Source organism: Natator depressus, chromosome 3 (assembly GCF_965152275.1).
Source record: "Natator depressus isolate rNatDep1 chromosome 3, rNatDep2.hap1, whole genome shotgun sequence".
In the NCBI taxonomy this organism is placed as follows: domain Eukaryota; kingdom Metazoa; phylum Chordata; order Testudines; family Cheloniidae; genus Natator; species Natator depressus.
The window spans coordinates 191,153,328-191,174,352 of record NC_134236.1 but is presented as its reverse complement, the minus strand read 5'-3'; the positions used below and the strand labels follow the sequence as shown (position 1 = coordinate 191,174,352).

The 21,025-nt window shown below is 44.8% G+C and overlaps 1 protein-coding gene across 2 annotated transcripts in view; it reads left to right on the top strand.

Annotated features, from left to right (window-relative positions):
* Nucleotides 1-20,198, top strand: part of APLF (aprataxin and PNKP like factor) — a 90,986-nt gene extending 70,788 nt beyond the window's left edge. The window contains exons 9-11 of one of the 2 annotated variants that reach the window (XM_074949538.1): nucleotides 565-611; nucleotides 3,936-3,977; nucleotides 19,446-20,198. In XM_074949538.1, coding sequence (XP_074805639.1) covers nucleotides 565-611; nucleotides 3,936-3,977; nucleotides 19,446-19,654 — 298 coding nt within the window. In that variant the 3' untranslated portion in view covers nucleotides 19,655-20,198. The remainder of the gene's footprint in view (nucleotides 1-564; nucleotides 612-3,935; nucleotides 3,978-19,445) is intronic. The other variant, XM_074949539.1, reaches the window with a different exon arrangement.
* The last annotated feature ends 827 nt before the right edge of the window (nucleotides 20,199-21,025 follow it).

The window sequence follows — 21,025 nt, the reverse complement described above, 5'->3', positions numbered from 1 at the left end:
GTATCCTGTCTTCCAACAGTGGCCAATGCCAGGTGCCCCAAAAGGAATGAACAGAACAAGTAATCATCAAGTGATCCATCCCGTCACCCATTCCCAGCTTCTGGAAAACAGAGGCTAGGGACACCATCCCTGCCCATCCTGGCTAATAGCCATTGATGGACCTATCCTCCATGAATGTATCTAGTTCTTTTTTGAAAGACCATATGAAATAGGAAATACTAAGATGAATATACTAAAGATTGAGGCACTGAGGTACAGTAATGGGGGGGTCTATAAGTGCCATAGATAAATACATATGAGAATGCTGAGTCTAGAGAGCTAAAGTCAGTTATATTGATTATTTTAACATAAAAGGTTTTGGGGGGGGGCTGTTTCTTTTTACTATTATATAGAAAGAGCTGCAGATAAGTGATTTGAAACTACATAGTGATTAATTTAAATTTCATTCACATCCTCTGAAGTTTGATGATTACTTCCATTGTGCAGTGAATAATTCTTGAATGAAGAAACGTGGAATGCAAGGGCAGGAAATTATTTTATTGTATTGGTTTTCATTCTTTACAGGAAGAATCCACAGCACAAGCTTGAATACAAGCACACTGCACCTCCAGGTAAAGACTCTTGTTCAAAACTTTAAAAATAAAAACAGTGATACACACTTAAAAGGGGGTATGAAATGGTTTATGTTTCTGTTAAGCTTTACTCGTTTGTATTTGTCACTTACTATACTCTGTAATGTTGCCATTCCTAATGCTTTAATTCCTTCCCTGCAGTTGTCCACAGTAAAGATTATTGCTTTTCTACTTTACTTAAGATTTATTTCACTAACTATTTTAGATGTCTTTTCATCTGAGTAACCTCACCAGGTGGTTCAACGCTAACAGTATGACCTGTACATGCATGGCTTTTATACCATACAGACAAACACCAAGAAGTAGTAGATATTTGAATCACTTGGTGGCTTTTACTCCAAACACTAAATGGAACAAAAATTCCATAATTTGAATGGCTCTGATTTTTAAGACAGGGCAATCCCAATAAAAGGAAACAAATGATGTACCAGGCTATTGACTTTACCACAGTATTTACTACTAATTAAAATGTATATCTAAAAAAGAGTTCAGTAATATTAGCATATAGCGAGCCATACTATTTTGCAGTTGTATTGGCGTAAGAGTTCACAGTTCCTCTTGGTTTTTTTTTTTGTTTTTGTTTATTTCTGGCAGGGGATCTGAGGAAAATAGTACAATGAGAGAAGGGGTTAAAAATGCAGAATATAGTGCTTGTGATATTTGTTTAAAAAAGCTTGTCTATTTTCTAGACCAGTGGTTCTCTGCATCTGAGATACCAAGTAGTTCCATATTTTCTTTGGGGAACTTAGAGTTTAATTAGGATGGAATCTAAGCATTCATTTAAAAGCTGTTTTTCTCGCATTTCAGGTAAAAGTAATTAGATTTATTGAACACTTAGCATTGGAAAATATTGCAGTTTGATATTTTTCTCTAAAAATGTTATCAAATTTTCTTTTTTTAAGTTTACTAAGCTTTTTCAAGAAAAAATATAAATCCATCCATCACGCATACAAACAGTGCAAGATTTTTAAATTAATACAACTATGCAAATGTAATGCCACTCTGCTCAGAGTTTCCCAAGAGTTAGGGATCACGGCAACGTTATCTCTACAGGAGAAAGTGCAGTTATTTCAATGACCCAGATCCAGACCTTAAAAATTAGCTCTGTGTAACTCAAAAGCTTCTCTTTCACCAACAGAAGGTGGTCCAATAAAAGATATTACCTCACCCACCTGTCTCCTATTTCAGTAATACAATAATCTAAAAAAGTAATGTAAACATTCAAACATTTTGCTATATTTACAACTTTTTAAAATGTTCAGCTTTTGTGTCCCTGAAGGATAAACAAGAAACCAACATGCCTACAGGGTTGGAGCTCTGGGAGGGAGTGTACTCAAGCAACGGTAGAGTTATGGGGTGCTGGCACTAGTCTTGGAGTCCTGTCAGTTGGATTGCAGGGTCTCAGCTCTCAGAAAGGGGTGTTAGACAGAGGATCTGTATCCTGAGGGTGTGCCCGGAAACCCCCAGCCAGAAGCAGTGCCTGGCCTCTGTTCAGACTCAGGAAGCTTAAAGCTCACAGGACCCAGTGAAGTGAAACCGAAACACAGCAGCCTAGTGCAGTGCTTCTCAACCAGAGGTCCGGGGCCCCCTGGGGGGTCGCAAGCAGGTTTCAGGGGATCCGCCAAGTAGGGCCAGTGTGAGATTTGCTGTGGCCCAGGACAGAAAGCTGAAGTCCCACTGCATGGGTCTGAAGCCCAGGGCCCTGAGCCCCGCCTCAGGGGCCAAAGCCTGAGCAGTGCAGCTTCACAGGGGCCCCTGTGGTATGAGGCCCCAAGCAATTGCCCTGCTTGCTACCCCCTAACACCAACCCTGGCTTTTATATTCAGAAGACCTGTTATTGTGGCACAGGTGGGTCGTGGAGTTTTTACAGCATATAGGGGAGGGGGACGGCTCAGAAAGGAAAAGATTGAGAACTCCTGGCCTAGTGAGCTCTACCAGGGCAGTGTGAAATCAATTACAGTAGCTCCTCACTTAACGTTGTAGTTATGTTTCTGAAAAATGCAACTTTAAGCAAAACAATGTTAAGCGAATCCAATTTCCTTGTAAAAATTAATATAAATGGGGGGGTTAGGTTCCAGGGACATTTTTTTTTTGCTAGACAAAAGGCATTATATACATTTTAAACAAGGAATTTAATACAGGTATAAGTTTTAAACAAGGAATTTAATACTACAATCATTGCTGAGTATGAAGCAATGGGAGGTGCCCCCGCCTTTCCCCACACAGGCACAGCCCACTGGCACTGAGGATGCAGGCAAGGAGGCTGAAGTTGCCATAGGCTAGGAGAAGCCATTGTGCAGCAGCAGCGGCAGCTTCCCCTATTGTGCAAGCACCAGGGGCTGGGGGCTTAACCCTCAGCCCGCCCACTCCACCCCTTGCCCCAGACCCCACCTTTAACCCACCTCTTCTCCCTCCCCCACCTCCTCCCCCTTTACTCCGCACACCGCGTCCTCGCTCCACCTTCCTCCCTCCCTCCCTCCCTCCCCTGCCTCCTGCCCATGGCAATCAGCTGGTTTGCGGCGTTCAGGAGGGAGGGGGCAGGAGCGAGGACTCAGTGCGCAGGCTCCCCCTCCCTCCCCTGCCTCCTGAATGCCGCAAACCAGCTGATTGCCAGAGGGAGCGGGGAGGAGTGAGGACGCAGCGTGCAGGGTCCCCCCTCCCTCCCCTTCCTCCTGCCCGTGGCAATCAGCTGGTTTGTGGAGTTCAGGAGGCAGGAGAGGGAGGGGGGAGGCTGCACACCGAGTCCTCCTCACTCCTGCCTCCTGAATGCCTCAAACCAGCTGATTGCTGCGGGCAGGAGGCAGGGGGAGCAAGGAGAAGGTGTTGATCTGCGAGGTCCGCTGGCGGGCAGGAGGCGCTTGGGGGGAGAGGCATAGCGGAGCTGATGGGGGCTGCCAGCTGTGGACAAAGCAGGCAGCCAAATGACGTTATAGCAGAGCATTGCACAACTTTAAACGGAGCATGTTCTGTAATGGAGCAGGGACATCAGCTCAAAACAATGTTAAGCAAGAGGACGTTAAGTGGGGAGTTACTGTATATGCTTTGTTGGCACAGAAAAGGTTTGGGATCAAACATGGAAAAGGTGTTCATGAGAGGATTACTATCTCGGGAAGTGGTCAGTAATCTGAAAAAACCAGTCTCATAAATACATAAATGTACATAGTAAATACAGTCACCATGACAGTTACATTAAAATGTGGGAATGTACTCTTTATTTTTGCGGTCTCAGTTATTGATACGTCACAGATTTCTTCTAGATTGTAGTTTCCTTGGTAATAGTGGGTTTTTTTTTTTCCTATTTAGAAACTGAAACAAGAAGAACCAGACAGAAAACTACTAAAAGAGGTTAGAAAGTTCTCATTTTCTAAATGGACCTGTTACTGTTGGAGGGTTTTTTTCAAAATCATGCACATGAAAGACAAAGCAGGTTAAATGTATTGGTTTCAGTTAGAGATGGTGTAATATTGAAGCACTTTATTATGAATGCTACTTGCTAGGTCTCTAGTTGGGGAAAGTGCATTATTTTCTTTCAGTGAATACCCCACTTTGTACTGCATGTGAGAGTCCTTAAATTGGGTGTTCTGTGTAAATGTGTTCCAGATAAGCAGACCTAGTTTTACTCTGGAAACGGCAAAGTATCTTTTAACTTGAAAGATGAACACTGAGTGACTTAAACCAATTAATTCCCTAATATTGTCTAGAGGTAAAAGGCAATAAGATAAAAGGAATCAGTATTTCAGCTACAACTGTTTAAAGGCTGGCCAGTAAAGGCTGACTGCCCAAAACGTTGATGTATTCCTTTTTGCATTAAGCCGTTTTCTAAAGAACATAAAGGCAATTCACTTCGTGTGCATGTATGCGTGTGCCATTGAGCTTTTCTTACGTTTAATTTTGTATCTGAAATATTGGTGCCTCATAAGGTGTTCTGAATTAGAGGTTCACTAAAATGGAAGTGTAGTGAAGAGTTAATGCTTACTAAATGGAACACTGCTTGATCATTTTTTATCCGTATGTGAAATATTAACGTTCTCTTATAATGCTGTCACTAAAGCTGTGTTGATTTGTTTTAAATTGTTTATGCCTCGTTTTGAACAAAGGTCACTAAGCAAGAGATACAAAACATATGTTTATATTTCTTAAAACAATAGAGCTACTGTCAAGTGCGGCTTCTTTGAGTAGTGTCCCTCTGGGTGCTCCACTGTAGGTGTGTCTGTGCCCCTGCACCTCTAATTGGAGATTTTAGGGAGCAGTGTCCGTTCAGCTTGCACATGCTGTCCCTCTCTGATGGTCTGCCTAGAGGCTATCTACTGCTGTGCTGGGGAACCCCTTCATTTCCTTCTCAACCACCTTTGGCGTCCAAGGGAGCAAGAGTTGTCCCTTCCTTATCTGCGTCATTAGCATAAGTAGTAGTAGGTTTTGGTGCTTTTGTTCTTTTGTTGTTCTTAATAGTTAGTGTTTTATTGCCCAGTTGGGTTAAAAAAAGAAGAGCGAGAAGAAAAAGAGCTTCAGTTTACATTTTTCCCTTTTTGGGGGGGGGCCCCCTTTGTTCTCTTAAGGGTGTTTAGAAGACATTCTAACTTCTTGCAGTTTAAAAATAAAAAGAAGAAAGAGGAAGAAGTGGCAAGAATATCTCTCTTCTGTATTCTTCACTGCTAGAGTGTGATACCACCCTCCCAACACCTGGGGTATACCGGCTCTCCCCTGCTTCAAGAGATGCCTCTCCTTCAAGGAGTCGATTCCAGACATTCTGGACAGACATTCTCACTGTGTCCGGTGCTTGGGGGAGGTCTCATATCCCTGAAAAGTGCTCCCTCTCCCTCAGCTAAAACAAAGGTCTCATAAAAAACAGGAGCTGAAGTTAAAACTCCTCCTTGTGGAGAATGCACTTCAGCTACCAGAGGACTCCGGTGCTGACCCCGATCATCCCTGGAGCTTTCAGTTTCAAAGGGGAGGTGGAGTCAAAAAAAACCCCAGCAGATTCCCCCGTAAAGGCTCAAGGGAAAAGGGCTCCAAGACCTCAAACCAAGTTGTTGGCCAGCCAGAGGGGTTCCGCAGCGTGATCAGCCACCTCAGTACCTGCAGCAACATTGTGCGGTACCCAGAAGGGGCCTCTGCTATGAGCTCAGCCGCACTGCCTAGAGACACCAGGGTCTCAGGCAGGAGTGCTACCCACTAAGGAGAGAGACAATTACCGTACTGTCTCTAAAAGCGGTACCAAGTAAACCTTCAGTACTAGGTGTGACAAAGCTCCTGTCGACAAAGTGCTCTGCACATTTACAACCATCGGTACCGACAATGTACCACGGACACTCCTCTGTGGTACCGAGTGGGCCAACAGTACAGCAAGAGTTCTGATGCCCTAGAGCCCTGACAGTTAGGGAAAAACCGCAATCCCCATTGCTTGGTACCCCTGGAAACCTGTTATAACAACATTCTTTGGCAAAGAGTTCCACAGGTTGACTGTGCATTGTGTGAAAAATAGATATAAAAATAGAGAGAAAATGTAGTGTGAGAATGCAAATTTATAACATGTATGGCTGTTAAAGCAATGGATAATGGTGGTAAATATTGAAGGAAAGTAGATGGATGGGAGATCCAGGCCTGATCCTACAAAGGGATCTGTGAGAGACCCTTATGTCTGCATAGTATGTGAATTTGCGATCTCATTTTTTCAGAGAGAGTCAACAAGGGGTCTGAGTGATAGATTCTTTCTTCTTGATAGCTGTATGGCAGTAGCAAAGGATCAGCCAAGGAGTAGGTGGGAGACTGAATTGGCACAGAGAGAGACCAGAGCGGGTGTAGGAAGAGGTGATTTAATAGAAGTAGTTTGTAGAATGCTCTTGAAATGAAGAGATTGATTGATTTTTATAGTGGATACAGAAGTGAAGTTTTTCTCCTTTGCTCATGTTTCAGTGGGCTATGCTGTAGATTAGAATTCTGATGTGTTAGTAATCAATGTCCCCTGCCTATTGTAGTAATCTCCATTTTGCCACTGATGTTGCTGACAGATGCTCTACCACTGCCAGTGACAGGTAACTCTGCCACTGACGATGCTGATGGATGCATTGCATCTGCATAGAGACCCATTAAAAACCCTTTGATTGCCCCCATGAAGCCCATTGGGATCATGGCCAAAGAGAGCAATATGTGCTTAATGCTTCAAACTGGTTTTAAACACTTACATCTGCAAAACTTTTATTTTTAAAATCATGTATTTAATTTCCATTACTTTACAAAATGGACATTTTCCTAACAAAACAGCTGCATTTGTTCAGGCCCCAAACTAGAAGCTAAATTTGAGCTGCCAGGATCATTACAAAATTGATGTAATGGAAGCTTACTATAAACTTATTGGATCTCTAATATTGCACAATTTGTCTATATTTGAAACCTCCGTTTTCTGCAATAGGCAATGCTTGCACCCTGCTGCTCTTGCTAATGGATCAAAAATCATCTCATTATCCTCTTCTTAAATGCATTAAATGCTTTATGCATTGGTGGAAATGGTGTAAAATCTTCATCAGTTTATTTACCACGTTTTTTTTCCTCTTCCTTGAATTAGATTACTGGTTACTCTGATTCACATGTTATAGGCAGGTGATATTACACGAAAGCTTATGCTCAAATAAATTGGTTAGTCTCTAAGGTGCCACAAGTACTCCTTTTCTTTTTGTGAATACAGACTAACACGGCTGCTACTCTGAAACCTGATATTACTTTATTACTCAGCTGACTGTCTAGTATTGTCATGGAGTGCTGGTCTCCTCTGCTACTTAATGAAGCTAGTTTTCTTTGTGTCAGTGTTTATCTGTCAAAGCAATTATTTAACAATTACTGGTACTACTGTATGGTCAAGCAGCAAGTGGAACAGGGAAGTTGCATTTATTTTCCCCATCTCAGTTGTTGCACTTTTATCTCCCCTCAAGACCCATTTAGTCCCAATCTCTTAGCATGTTGATACTGCTGCTTCACTGGCCAAAAGTTCATTTTATGGAGTCTAGTTATTTTACTAAGATGTCATAGGCTGTAACATTAAAAGTTTTTTAAAAGTGCTCAGGTGTCAATGGGATTTGAGCACTTTTTTGAAAATCTGGCTACGTGCACCCTAAAAATTCCCAGTGGCCTGAGCTCACCAGTTCTTTAGCAGTTTACTTTTCTAGAGGGCTCCCACTCGAACATAGCAGACTGAAATGGATTTCATGTTACCTCCCAATAGTTCTGTGGGTTTTGCTCTGTCAACAGATCTTTGAGAAAAGAGAGCAGATCATTTTCCATAGAAATGTTCACTATAGAGTTTATCAAATTATGGAATAGTTTCCAAACATTGGTGAGAGAGTAAATGTAACCCTCACAACTGCAATTGGTTAATGTATTTCAAATGTAGTCTTTGATTAATGTCAAGTGCAAAATTCAAAAGTCACTAATAACAGGATCTTTTACTCAGGCGGCTATATAAATTTATTATAGGAAATGAGACTGGTGAATCACACAGACGCGAGGATTTTATTTGGTATTTAAATACATACAAGTAAAATCAAAGTAACAGAAAAGCAATATAAATGTAGCAGACAAATCCCCTGCAATGTGTATTCTCTCAACCGACGGAGACCATCAGACATATCAGAGAAGGAGCAGATGGAAGGAAAAGTAAATGGAGAAGCACCGTAAGTAGGAATGAGGTTGCAGGTTTTCACCATCCTGTCATTCTGATGTCCCAACTAGGGGTTGGTATGACCACCTTTTTATACCTTTTTCCCTTACATCCCCGCACATTTAGGACTATATTTGATGTAGATCTTGGTCTCCATCCATATTTGTCATTCCGAGGGACGATAATTAAGGTTCTGGTTGCTAGCATAAGCTATTGGAATCATATATTTCCCAATATTTCCAACACATTAATACAGATACTGAAAATCATAGAATATCTGGGTTGGAAGGGACCTCAGGAGGTCATCTAGTCCAACCCCCTGCTCAAAGCAGGACCAATCGCCAACTAAATCAGAATCCATTATTTCAAGCTTAAATTTCCCTTTTGTGGTTTATTTGTTTATCACAAGGTGCATATTGCAAAATCTTACATCCCTACATCAAGCATATTAGGCTAATTGTCTAGGTCTTAGAATTTTTGCAAAGCCTATAACAAAATTTTTTGCATTTGTTTTCCCTACTTGTACTACAGCTTTAATTATTTTATTATCAACATTGTTAAGCATTTTAACTTTCCCTAACCTATAGGTTATAGTTTTATTTTAAGAATAAACTTTGCAGGGTTAGGTCAGGGGTCAAGGGCCAACACAAAGAAAACATTGCTGGGCTCTACCTCTCCAGCAGGAGGATGGGTGAACCCAAAGATCACTGGCATGTGCACGCTTTGTATGTAAAATGTGAGCCACTGATGACACTGTGAATCTGAGGTGTATGCCAGATCTTTTCACAAATGCTCCTTTAAAGCCTTAGCAGTGGTCCTGCATGTACTGCTGTGAAAATGGTGGACAAGAATGGTTGCTTCCCTGACCTCCACAAAAATACCAAGATCCGCTCTACTTAGAGCCAAATATCTGCCCGGAGGATATGTACATACGATTCCTATTAGGATTTTGGTGCAGGTTACATTTGTATGACTGAGGGCAGAATTAGACACATCTTTCCCATCTGAATCCAGGTTCTGAGTTGGCACACAGTAAAATCTCTCTTTTGCATGAATGAGATGACACTATATCACCACAGAATGAAGCGCAAAACAAATGCAAGATTCTTTAATTGACCTGTAAACTAAACTGTCAGATTGGGATTGTTGAATGTATTTTAGAATGGATGGAAACCCTAGTTCTTCTTCGAGTGGTTGCTCATGTCCATTCCATATTAGGTGTGTGTTCTCGCCACATGCACCGGTGTTGGAAGTTTTTCTCTCAGTGGTATCCATAGGGGACCGGCTCTGGCGCCCCCTGGAGCAGCACGCACATGCCACGGTATAAGGGGCGCTGCCGGCTCCCCCCCCACCCTCAGTTTCTTCTTGCCGCCAGTGATGGTGCTGGAACGTTTGCTGCTTTGGCTAGCATTGCGTTTCGTTCAGTGTTTCTTCCGAACGTTTTCCTGTAAAATAGTTGTAAACGAGTTAATAATTCTCTTAGTGTTAGTTCTAGTTAGCGGTCCCAGACAGGACTCAGCCTCAGGAAGGGACATGCCCCGGTCCCCAGGCTTTAAGCCCTGCGATCATTATAAGTGGCCTATGCCCACTGGCGACCCGTACGCTAGTTGTTTGAGGTGTCTAGGCGAAGGACACGTAATAACAAGTGAATCTGTAAATCCTTCAAACCCTGAACAAAAAGGGAAAGAGACATCCGTCTCAGGGTGCTCCTGATGGAGTCAGCACTGGCACCGGAGCAGAGGTCCGACTCAGCCCCGAGCATCACAGCATTGATGTGGAGTGCCCCGCTGGCACTGTTTTTGAGCCAGCACCCATCCGCCTCCCCGGCTCCAGTCAAGAAGTCGAAGAGAAGCGTGAGGGGATGATCCCCCACTTCCCATAAGAAAAAGGACAGGGCCGGAGGAGAGCCAAGACCCGTGCCGGGCGAGTCGACGCCACCATCAGGGAGTTGGGCCCCGGCTCAAGTTGAGCAGTCCAGTCCATCCCACACTATGCCTGCCACCCTAGACAGTGACGAGGGCCTCCATCATCTAAATGTCCCGTTGACACCGGAGGCCCTGCAGGCAGCACAGGAGATCCTGTCACTACCAGTGCCTCCCACACTGGCTTTACCGGTACCCCGGTCTAAGGTAAACCTCCCTTGGGATCTTACCGTGTGTCCCCACCTCAGCGGCACCGCTCTCCATCATGGGGGACGTCCCGCAAGCACTTGCCCACTCAGAGCCATCACGCCTAGGAGGCAGGCTCAACGAAGCCCTTTTTGGTCTCCAGACCCTCAGGACCGACAGCGAGATTCAAGGTGTGGCTTGCTGGTAACCAGGTGCAGACCTACCAAGGTATGCGCCCCCCGGAAAGAGCATCAAGACTGGCCTTTAGTGTCCCCACAGCCATGGAACTGGTCATGCGAACCATCACTGAACGCGGCCACCAGTCACCAACCCACTTTCGCCAGTCCCCGCAGTCGAGGAGATCCTCCCAGCGACTGGCCCACTCCCGGGTCAGGTCCTGGTACCGGTCGAGTAGCGTGAGTCATAGATCACCGGTTTGCCGACGGTCCCAGAGTTCCCATGCGACGTCGAGGCCTCAGGAGGCGGAAACACCCCCTCCCCCGCCCAGGCCCATAAGCAGACAAGGGAGCAGCCTGCTGGACCACCAGGGAATGTGGTAGCACCCACAGCACCGGCGGCGTCCTCATCGGTGCTGGACGAAGCCATCATGGGTCCCCCTCACCCAGTTCCACAAGATGATGCTAAGGCTCATCAGGAACTATTGAAGAGGGTTGCCTCCAACCTGGGGCTCCAGGCAGAGGAGCTAGAGGAGCCATCGGACTCCCTGTTTGACAACGTCTTTTCCACGACACCTGTTAGGGTGGCTTTGTCCCTGCACGAAGGGGTATCAAAATTATTAATGCCCTGTGGCAAACCCCCTGCTCCCTGCCTCCCATTTCAAAAAGGGCTGGACGTAAATACTTCGTGCCAGCTAAAGGCTATGAATAACTCTACACCCACTTGGTCCCAAACTCTCTTGTAGTTGAGGCTGTTAATCAAAGGGAGAAGCAAGGGGAACCCGAGCCTACGCCCAAAAATAAAGACTCGAAGAGGCTGGATCTGTTTGGGCAAAAGGTTTATTCATCTTCTAGCCTTCAATTGAGAGTGGCCAACCACCTTGTCCTGCTTGGCCACTACGATTACAATATGTGGCAGGCCATGTCCAAGTTTGAGGCTTCGCTTCCCAGAGGGTCCAGGAAGGAATTCCAGGCGATCCTTGAGGAGGGCACTGCATGAGGGTGGCCCTCCAGGTAGCTTCAGACACGGCGGATTCCGTAGCTCGCACCATGGCCTCGGCTATCTCCATGCACCGGGCATCCTGGCTGCACCTCTCTGGCCTGTCGACAGAGGCTCAGCAGTCAATGCAGGACCTTCCCTTCGATGGCCAGGCCCTGTTTGCAGCACAGACTGATAGTAAGCTGCATGCGCTCAAGGACTCCTGCACTACCCTGAAAACTCTAGGTCTGTACATCCCCGGTCTAGCCCATAAGCGGTTCAAACCACAGCCAACTCAGGGCCAAGGGAGCCAACCCCGGCAGGAGCCGCCCCACAAAAAGAGCAGGAGCTACAAATGCCACCCAAGCCACCCACCCCCTCCCTCAGCCCAATCAGGCTCGACCTGCAATAAGCAGGGGAGCAAGCAGGCTTTTTGAGGGTGCGCTGGAGGGTGACCTACCAGATTATACGCCAGATCTATCTTTCATGCCTTTCTCTAACTACCTTTCCTTTTTCCTCCCAGCATGGACCACCATAACCTCAGACCGGCGGGTGCTCAGTACAGTGGTGCAGCGTTATACCGTACAGTTTTTATCCCCCTTCTCCATCCCTCTTCAGGGACCCCTCTCATGAGAGTCTCCTCATGCAGGAGGTAGAAGGGTTGTTGCAGCTGGGTGCGGTGCAAGAGGTTCCCTGTGAGTATGGGAACAAAGTGTTCTATCCCAGTACTTCTTATCCCAAAGGCCAAGGGCAGTCTACAGCCCATCTGGGATCTACAAGACCTCAACAAATACCTAAAGAAGTTGAGGTTCTGCATGGTCTCCCTGCCGTTCATCACCCCCTCCTTGGATCCGGGAGACTAGTATGCCACCCTTGACTTGAAGGACGCATGCTTTCATATAGGCACTTCCTACACTTCAGGGTGGGATCAGACCACTGCCAGTTTGTGGTCCTCCCTTTCAGCCTAGCGACAGCACCAAGGGTGTTTACCAAGTGCATGTCGATAGTTGCGGCTTACCTCAGGCATTGGGGTATCCAGATCTTCCCGTACCTGGATGACTAGCTGGTCAAAGGTCGATCCAGATCTCAAGTCCAAAGGGATGTCTCAGTGTTGCAGGCCACATGCCGATCCCTGGGCCTGCTGGTAAATGACAAAAAGTTGACATTAGTTCCAGTGCAGAGGATAGAGTTCATTGGAGTGGTGCTCGACTCCACCTGTGCCAGAGCGTTTCTGCCTCAGGAAAGGTTCCAAGCATTGGTGGACCTCATCGCGGGAGTCTCCGCATTCCCCCTGACCACGACTAGGGTTTGTCTGCACCTGCTGGGACACATGGCAGCATGTACGTATTTCATCTGCCATGCCAGGCTCCAGATGCAGCCCTTATAGCAGTGGCTGGCGATGGTCTATTCCCAGTCCAGAGATCACCTGGAAAAGGTCGTTACCATCCCGTTGACGATACTTACCTTGCTGCAATGGTGGACGACCCACTGTTGGTCCTGGAAGGAGTTCCGTTTGACAGCCCTTGTCACTCCATCGAGCTGATATTGGATGCCTTGGACCGAGGCTGGGGAGCGCATCTCGGCAACCTCCAGATCCAGAGCATGTGGTCCCCGGAGGAGATGACATTGCACATAAACGTCAAAGAGCTCAGAGCGGTACGGTTGGCCTGCAGAGTCTTTCTACCGCACCTGGCAGGCAAGGGGGTGAGAGTGTTGACGGACAGTAAGGCCTCAATGTTCTACATCAACAGGCAAGCGGGAGCATGCTCATTGGCTCTCTATCAAGAGGCTCTCCGATGGTAGGATTTTTGCATCGAGCATGCAATCCACTTGGAGGCCTATCACCTCCCCAGTGTCAGGAACATGCTGGCAGATCACCTCAGCAGATCCTTTTTCTCTCACCACGAGTGGTCACTCCATCCAGAGGTAGCCCGGATGCTCTTCCAGAAGTGGGGAACTCCCCAAGTGGACCTGTTCGCCGCCAGACAGAACAGGAAATGCCATCACTTCTGTTCCCTGCAGGGTCTGGGCAAGGACTCCCTCCCTGACGCCTTCGTCCTGTCATGGTTGGGGGGACTGATGTATGTGTTCCTGCCAATCCCGCTCATCAGCTGAGTGCTGTCAAAGATCAAGAGAGACAAGTCCCAAATTATTATGATCACCCCGGCGTCGCCACACCAACATTGGTTGGGCTCACTGAGGGACCTGGCGGTGGCCTCTCCCTGGACCCTTCCCATCCAACTGGATCTGCTCTTGCAAGATCACAGGCCTCTCTTACACCCCAGTCTTGCCCCACTCCACCTCACAGCGTGGATGTTGCGTGGTTAAACTCAGAAGAGCAGGCTGCTCTAGCGAGGTCCAGATAATCCTCCTGGAAAGCAGGAAGGCTTCCACTAGAGCGGCCTACCTGGCCAAGTGGATGAGGTTCTCCCACTGGGCATCTGAGCAAAGTATTTCTCCAACGCACTCCTCCTTACAATCTATCTTAGATTACCTGCTCCATTTTAAGAACCAGGGGCTGGCCCAGTCCTCTGTCAGGGTGCACCTTGCAGTTATCTCCACTTTCTACCCGCCGCTCCAAGGTCAGACGGTATTCTTACATGACATGTCGGTCCGATTCCTGAGAGGCCTCGAGAGGCTTTACCCACCGGCCTGAGCCCCTGTCCCACAGTGGGACCTTAACTTGGTTCTTTCTAGGATTACAGGCCCGCTTTTTGAGCCTATGGGCTCCTGCTTCCTCTCCCACCTGTCATGGAAGGTCGCTTTCCTTGTAGCCATAAAATTCGTAAGACAAGTGTCGGAGATTAAAGCTCTGACATCGGAACTGTTGTATACAGTGTTCTGTAAGGACAAAGTTCAACTGCGACCCCATCCGGCCTTTCTGCCGAAGGTGGTGTCTTCCTTCCATGTTAACCCGGACATCTTCCTCCCGGTGTTTTGTCCCAAGCCGCACACCACCAGTGAGGAAAGGAGGCTGCATGCCCTGGATGTCAGATGTGCCCTGGCATTTTATCTGGAGCATACCAAGACCTTCCACAGATCGACGCAGCTCTTCATCACAACAGCGGAGAGGATGAAGAACCTTCCAGTGTCTTCGCAGAGGATTTCCAATTGGATCACCTCCTGCATCCGGACCTGTTACGAGTTGGCACAGGTCCCACCACCACTGATTGTGAGGGCCAGCTTGACCAGAGCTCAGGCGTCCTCGGCAGCCTTCCTGGCACATGTTCCCATCCAGGACATTTGCAGAGCCATGACGTGGTCTTCAGTTCACACGTTCATGGTGCATTACGCCATCACTCAGCAAGCCAGAGATGACGCTGGGTTCGGCAGAGCTGTGTTGCAATCTACACATCCGTGAACTCGTACCCGTCTCCGTTGGCAGTGTTTGAGAGTCACCTAATATGGAATGGACATGAGCAAGCACTCGAAGAAGAAAAGACAGTTACCTTTTCTGTAACTGGTGTTCTTCGAGATGTGTTGCTCATGTCCATTCCATGACCCGCCCTCCTTCCCCACTGTCGGAGTTTCCGGCAAGAAGGAACTGAGGGTGTGGGGAGCTGGCAGCACCCCTTATAATGCAGCATGTGCGTAGCTGCTCCAGGGGGCTCCAGAACCGGTCCCCTACGGTTACCACTGCGAGAGAGACTTCTGGCACCGGTGCATGTGGTGGGTGCACACACCTAATTTGGAATGGACATAAGCAACACATCTTGAAGAACACCAGTTACGGAAAGGTAACTGTCTTTTCCCGAGAGGCCATGAGTAGCTTTGAAAAGCTTTAATTGAAGATCTTTCTGAGACCATCAGTGGTTGATCTGATTTCCTCACATTATTTGTGCTTACTTCTGCTATTACTGAAATACTTAGTCTGGCTGTTCCTACTGACCATGCTTTTTTGAGACATGTTTGCCTACAGTATCTAGTTCCACAGCAGCTGACTTTAGGTGCCACCCCTCTGGCACTGCTGCTTCAGAGGTAGCGAATGCAGTTGTCATGCAGTCCAGTTTGGGTCATCTGCATAGTGAAGTCATATCAGTTAATACTTTTAAGTCCCACTTACATTAAAAATAAGTGAGTTTTTTATGGCATGTATAGCTACAAGAAATACAATTCAAGTAACGTGTCCCTTGTCAGCTATAGCAGGGGTATGTGTGTGTACACAGGCAGGTGGCCAGCTGAACATGAATATCTGTGGCAGGGTGATGGTATAACTCAGTTATTTTAGAGAGTCTACATATTAAAGATGCAAGGCACTTTCAGTGAGAGTAAACTCACATTTTGTTTCTTTGTGCTCATATGTGTCTTTCTTCCTGTTTATTTTAGATAACTTAGATTAATTAAAGTGCTCTTAATTGTTGCTGGAGACTAGGTGGGTGAGCAAGTTATTCGATCAACTGCTGTTGCTGTGAAGCTCAAAAGCTTGTCCCTTGCACCTGCTAATTGGTCCAGTAAAAGATATTACCTCGCTTGTCTTGTCTCTCTCATACCCTGGGACTAATACAGCTGCAATATTACAAACAGCAATGGTTAATATTTGCTGACTCTTTCTAAAAATGTCCTATCTGCTGGTTCCAGTGGTTGCTCCCAAAGGTCAAAGCCTGTAAAAGGCTAGGATCAGCAAGTTCACATTTGAGACAGTCCTTGTCAGCTGTGAATACTGTATCTTGCAGGCAGATACGGTTCCATTAACCTTTAGTACATGCTGTGTGGCACAGCTGCAGTGTTAAGCAGAGTAGAGCTGACATTTCCATATAAATATATTTAAAGTCTAGCAACCAAGAGAAGGGTACTGACTAGATGACATTTGACATGTTTAGTTCTTAATCATTATCCTAACTGCCACCAGAGGGACTGCTAATTGCTTAGTGCCTATATAGAATAAGAGGCCAGGGTTTGAAACATTATCTAAGGGTAGAACGGTGGAGGATCAGAGCAAAAAGGGCCAATAAGGCTTCATGTAGTCACTGATTCTGTTCACTGTTTTGAAAATTTGTCCCTGTCCATTCTACAGCTACCCAGATGAGTGGTCTGCTTTGGCTATCAGCTATATGGAATCCTCTTACGAAGAGCTTTCGTATCTCTAGCAAGCAAATTATCTAGTTCCCAAGAATAGATTTTTAAAGAGGATGTGCTGCATCCTCTTGGAGCTTCTTTTGTGTAAACACATTTTAAATAAAAGAGCCTCAAGGTCATCTTGATAAATGTGGTGCCACTACAAGAGACGGTTTTGTCAGAACTGCTTGCTTAATAAGCTGCCTTAAGAGCCATGGGATTGAGTAAACTTCGTAAGGAACAATAAAAACACCTACGCTGTTCTTTGCTGGAGTCTGAAAATGAAGCAAGAAAAAATGTGGCTTCTTTTTTTTTTTTTGGTACCATTTTAACTATTTGTAGGACAGTGGCAGAATATCAACAGGCTGATGAAAATAACCAGCAGCTCCACACAACAGTTCACTTAAAGATGATACAAGTAGTGCTCTGGAAGTGAAGGGGGATTTTTTTTAAGGTTCTGGGCTTACCATACCCAAGAGGGCCAATCTGCCATCTTTACTCACATTGAACAATACACTACTCTCCAAAGATCCCATATATTTCAATAGGGCTACTTGATGAGTAAGGTGCTATTCAACAGGCTTAAGAGGTCCAGAATGTGGTCTATAATAGGTCCAGTATCATATAATCATCAACCTGTATTTTCGTTCTTGCCAAATACTCTTGAAGCAGGTAGTTGGGTTTTTTTTCTTAACTGGGCAGGGTGGGAGATGGTTAATGGACAATTGTGGGAGACTTTTCAGAAGTTCTTGAGCACCTCCAGCTCTTACTAAAATCATTGGGAGCTGCAGGTACTTATGAAAATCACTCTCATGAGAAGACTCGATCCTTTCAAAGAGAGGGACACAGTGGAATCAATATATTCTTTTCTTCAGTTTTCTGCTGCTTTCCTTTTTTCTTCTTCTCCACCCTCCCGTTTGTTCAATCCTGTATGTCTCCTTATTTCCAATTTTTCTTCCTTTGTCTTGCAACTTTACTGTATTTTCACACCTTTTCTAATTATTTTGTTTGAAATGGTGGGGATTTTGTTTTTACCATATTTAGGACACCTGCCACTTATCTGTTCCCTTATGAATCTGCTGCTCCATAGGCCGTCAGTGACTTTTGTAACAAACAATACCATTTTCAGCAGTGAAGTTAGTGGGGTTGGGTGGAAATGATTAGTTGCTCCTTTTAGAGCTGATGGTAGGTGGTAAAACAGCAAGCAAGATGGTAGATTACAGCCCAGATTGGCAGAGTTGGCAAGTATTTGATTCCTTTCTAGGCACACACATCATAACTGGATTGTCCAAAGCAAGTAGTTAGATCCAGAGGACTGTGGACTAGGTTTTCTTGGATTGTACTCTTGTCTCCTCCACAGATTGCTGTGTGTCTTCCAGCAAGTCTTTTAACTTCCCTGTGCCATAGTTCACCCATCTGAAAAATGAAAGTAATATTTTATAGTGGTGGTTGTGACAATCCCCAGGGTGCAACTTGAACTGCTGTGTCCCCTTATCTCTCTAGACTGGGACGCCTTTTACACTGCTTTGCTAGTGGGAACACCAAACCCTCTAGGCTCTGTTCATTCACAGCCACCAGCATGTTAAAACACTCCCAGCTGAATGCATGAATGGTATGCCCAGCCATCCATGAATAGATACAGGGTGACACCCACTTATCCCTCAATCCCGGCCTTGCCCCCTAAGAGATGTGCGTCTTGTTCAGTAGCCCACTGGACTGTACAAGCTCATAAATTAGTCTGCCATTCCAACAAAGGGTAATGAATATGCACCAGCCCAGTTGACCTGAGTAGAGAGTCAATCAAACGTGCTGGTTTAGATAAAACAGTAAAACAAGTTTATTAACTAGAGAAAGATTTAAAGTGATTATAAATGATAAGGTATATGAGTTAGAATCAGTTACAAAATAAATAAAAGGATAAACACACAAGCTAATTCCTAAACTTTACCAAGGCCAATAAGTTTAAAAGCAAAAAAGTTTCTCTCACCCACAAGCTTTCAGCAGACTTTACTGGCTGGAAAAACCTCCAGGCCAGGATCACTCCCCCAGTTCAGTGGTGCACCTTTGTCTTTCAAGCAATCTTGCTGCTGTGAGTAGAGATGGCGAAGGAGAGGTATCTAGAGGCATTTTCCCCACTTCTTATGCTCTAACCCTTTGTACTGGAAAAGTCTTTCCTGGGTCATGAGGTCAGGCAGTTCCATGGCATATGTGAGCTGCCAGCTGTCCTTCAGATGAACTGTAAATTTCTTGTTTACAACTCCCCTGCTGGTGAATCTCCGATCTTAGCACCTAGCTTTTAGCACCCAGCTGGCCTGCCAGGGTGCCTTTGTCTTTGAGAAAATGGACTGAGGGCGTTACCCAGAACTACAGCATATTTCAGTAACAATCATATAGCAAGATCTTGTAGCTCCATATCCAGTTATACACACATTTTAACAGGACAATTACGTTCAGTGGATTATGAGTTTTCAAATGATACAAGGCATACTTTGTACAAAATATATCATAATCATATAAATTGGTGAACATGGGGTACATGATGTCAAATGGGGTACAATGTTTCACAGTGATGAGAAGATTACTTAATATTTATAAATGCTTTGTGATCATTGGGTGCAAAGTGCTATAAATATAACTAAGTGCAAAGTATTCTATTAATAGAACAGCTAAATAATCCCATAAATAGTTTTGTAATAGTTGTAATAATTTCTGGTAAAAAAAAATAAAAGTGAAATTACTGTAACTCTTGAGTTAACTGCATTATAATAAGCACCTCGTAGATCTAGATTTTTCCTCAGCACTTGAAGTCTATACTTTAATCTCTCTGCGTTTTGCCCTGTACAGGAAAAAGTGTTTTGGAGGAGGACAGCGATAATGATGGTGAACCGAATGAATATGATCTGAATGACAGCTTTCTAGATGACGAGGAGAAAGAGGAGTATGACCCTACTGATGAAGATTCCGATTGGGAGCCAGATCCTGAAGACAAAGATAACGAAGATGTTGAAACACTTTTGAAAGAAGCACAAAAATTTATTAAAACCAAAAAGTAGTTTTGTCCAAATGATGTGAAGTACTTACAGCATACCTGTTTACAGGATTGGTGGGGGCTGGGGAATGACTTTGAAAGCCAACTTTACCCGTGCTTGAGACACTACAAACAGATTTTTAATGAGGAAAAAATGAGCAACAGCTTCATTTTCTTTTGATACACATTGTTCTGCTTTCGACTTCTTAGTTGATGAAGTCAAATCATAAAGTCTGGGATTATATTGTGGTTTAACTGAAGACTTTTTTTTTTAAACGTCTCTTTTCCAACTTCTTAGCAGCTCATATTGTCAGAGGGAGGATTAATGGGTTTGAATGTAGCTATTAACATTCCTCATGAATATCTTTCTATGCTTGCAAAAAAATAAGGATTGTCGACCTACCTTAAGGAGGTTTATAGTTTTGCAAAGGTGTAACATATTCCATGCTAAATAAAGAAAAAGTAACATTGAACAACTTTTTTTATGGCAGATCAAATCATTCTCAGTTCAATAGGAAGTCTTTGTTAAACCAGTTATTTTTATTAGTTTGTTATTCAGCTATCCTACACTATCGTATTAAGTTTTACCAGGCTGTTAATAGTGGATGTCTTCACTTTATAATTGCACTTATTTCTCTGACATTCCTGGTGTAAATTGCTAATTTTGAAAACTGTCTAAATCACTTGGGGAAAACCCATTTTTTAAAATTTATGCTAAATTTCAAATTATGTCCCCAAATCAATTCTAGTGTATCTTTTTTTCCAGTCAGTGTACATTGATGATACTGTCAATTTATGTTTAAATGGCTGGTTCTACAAACTGACTAAATTATGCTGAGCTTATTTAAGTGAAGCTTGTAGTTTGTTGGCCTAATGTTTCCCATTAAGGCCCTGTTTTCAATTGGCTTGTAACTTTCCCTAACTTTTAACCTTTTCAGACTGAATGTTAATGGAAAGTTTCAGCAAAAATGGTTTAGCCGTTACTGAATACAAGGTTAGGAGAAAATACATTATTTTGCCTGGATTTAAAAAAATATCTTAAAACCATTTTGTTGAGAAGATCCAGCACATCCATGCTTTGGAGCAGGGATCTGAAATTTAGCAGAGGGAGGGGGTTGTCTCCCTGGTTTCAGGGATGTGCCTTTTGCCATCCTGGTGAAAATCTGCCCATATTTAGTAAAGAGCCTCCATACATTGCACTTTGCACATGCTCACTAGAAGCTTGTTAGAGTTTGGCAGCTGACTTCTCTGAAGATTGCGTCTGCGCTGAGTATGCTCCATCCCCTCACAGCGCCTGCATTTAATCAGGCTGCGCAAGCACCATCACCGCAGAATGACTGAGCATGCCCCTCTCCAGGGGCTCTGTAGCACTTTATCTACAGTTGCTTCTCCCAGA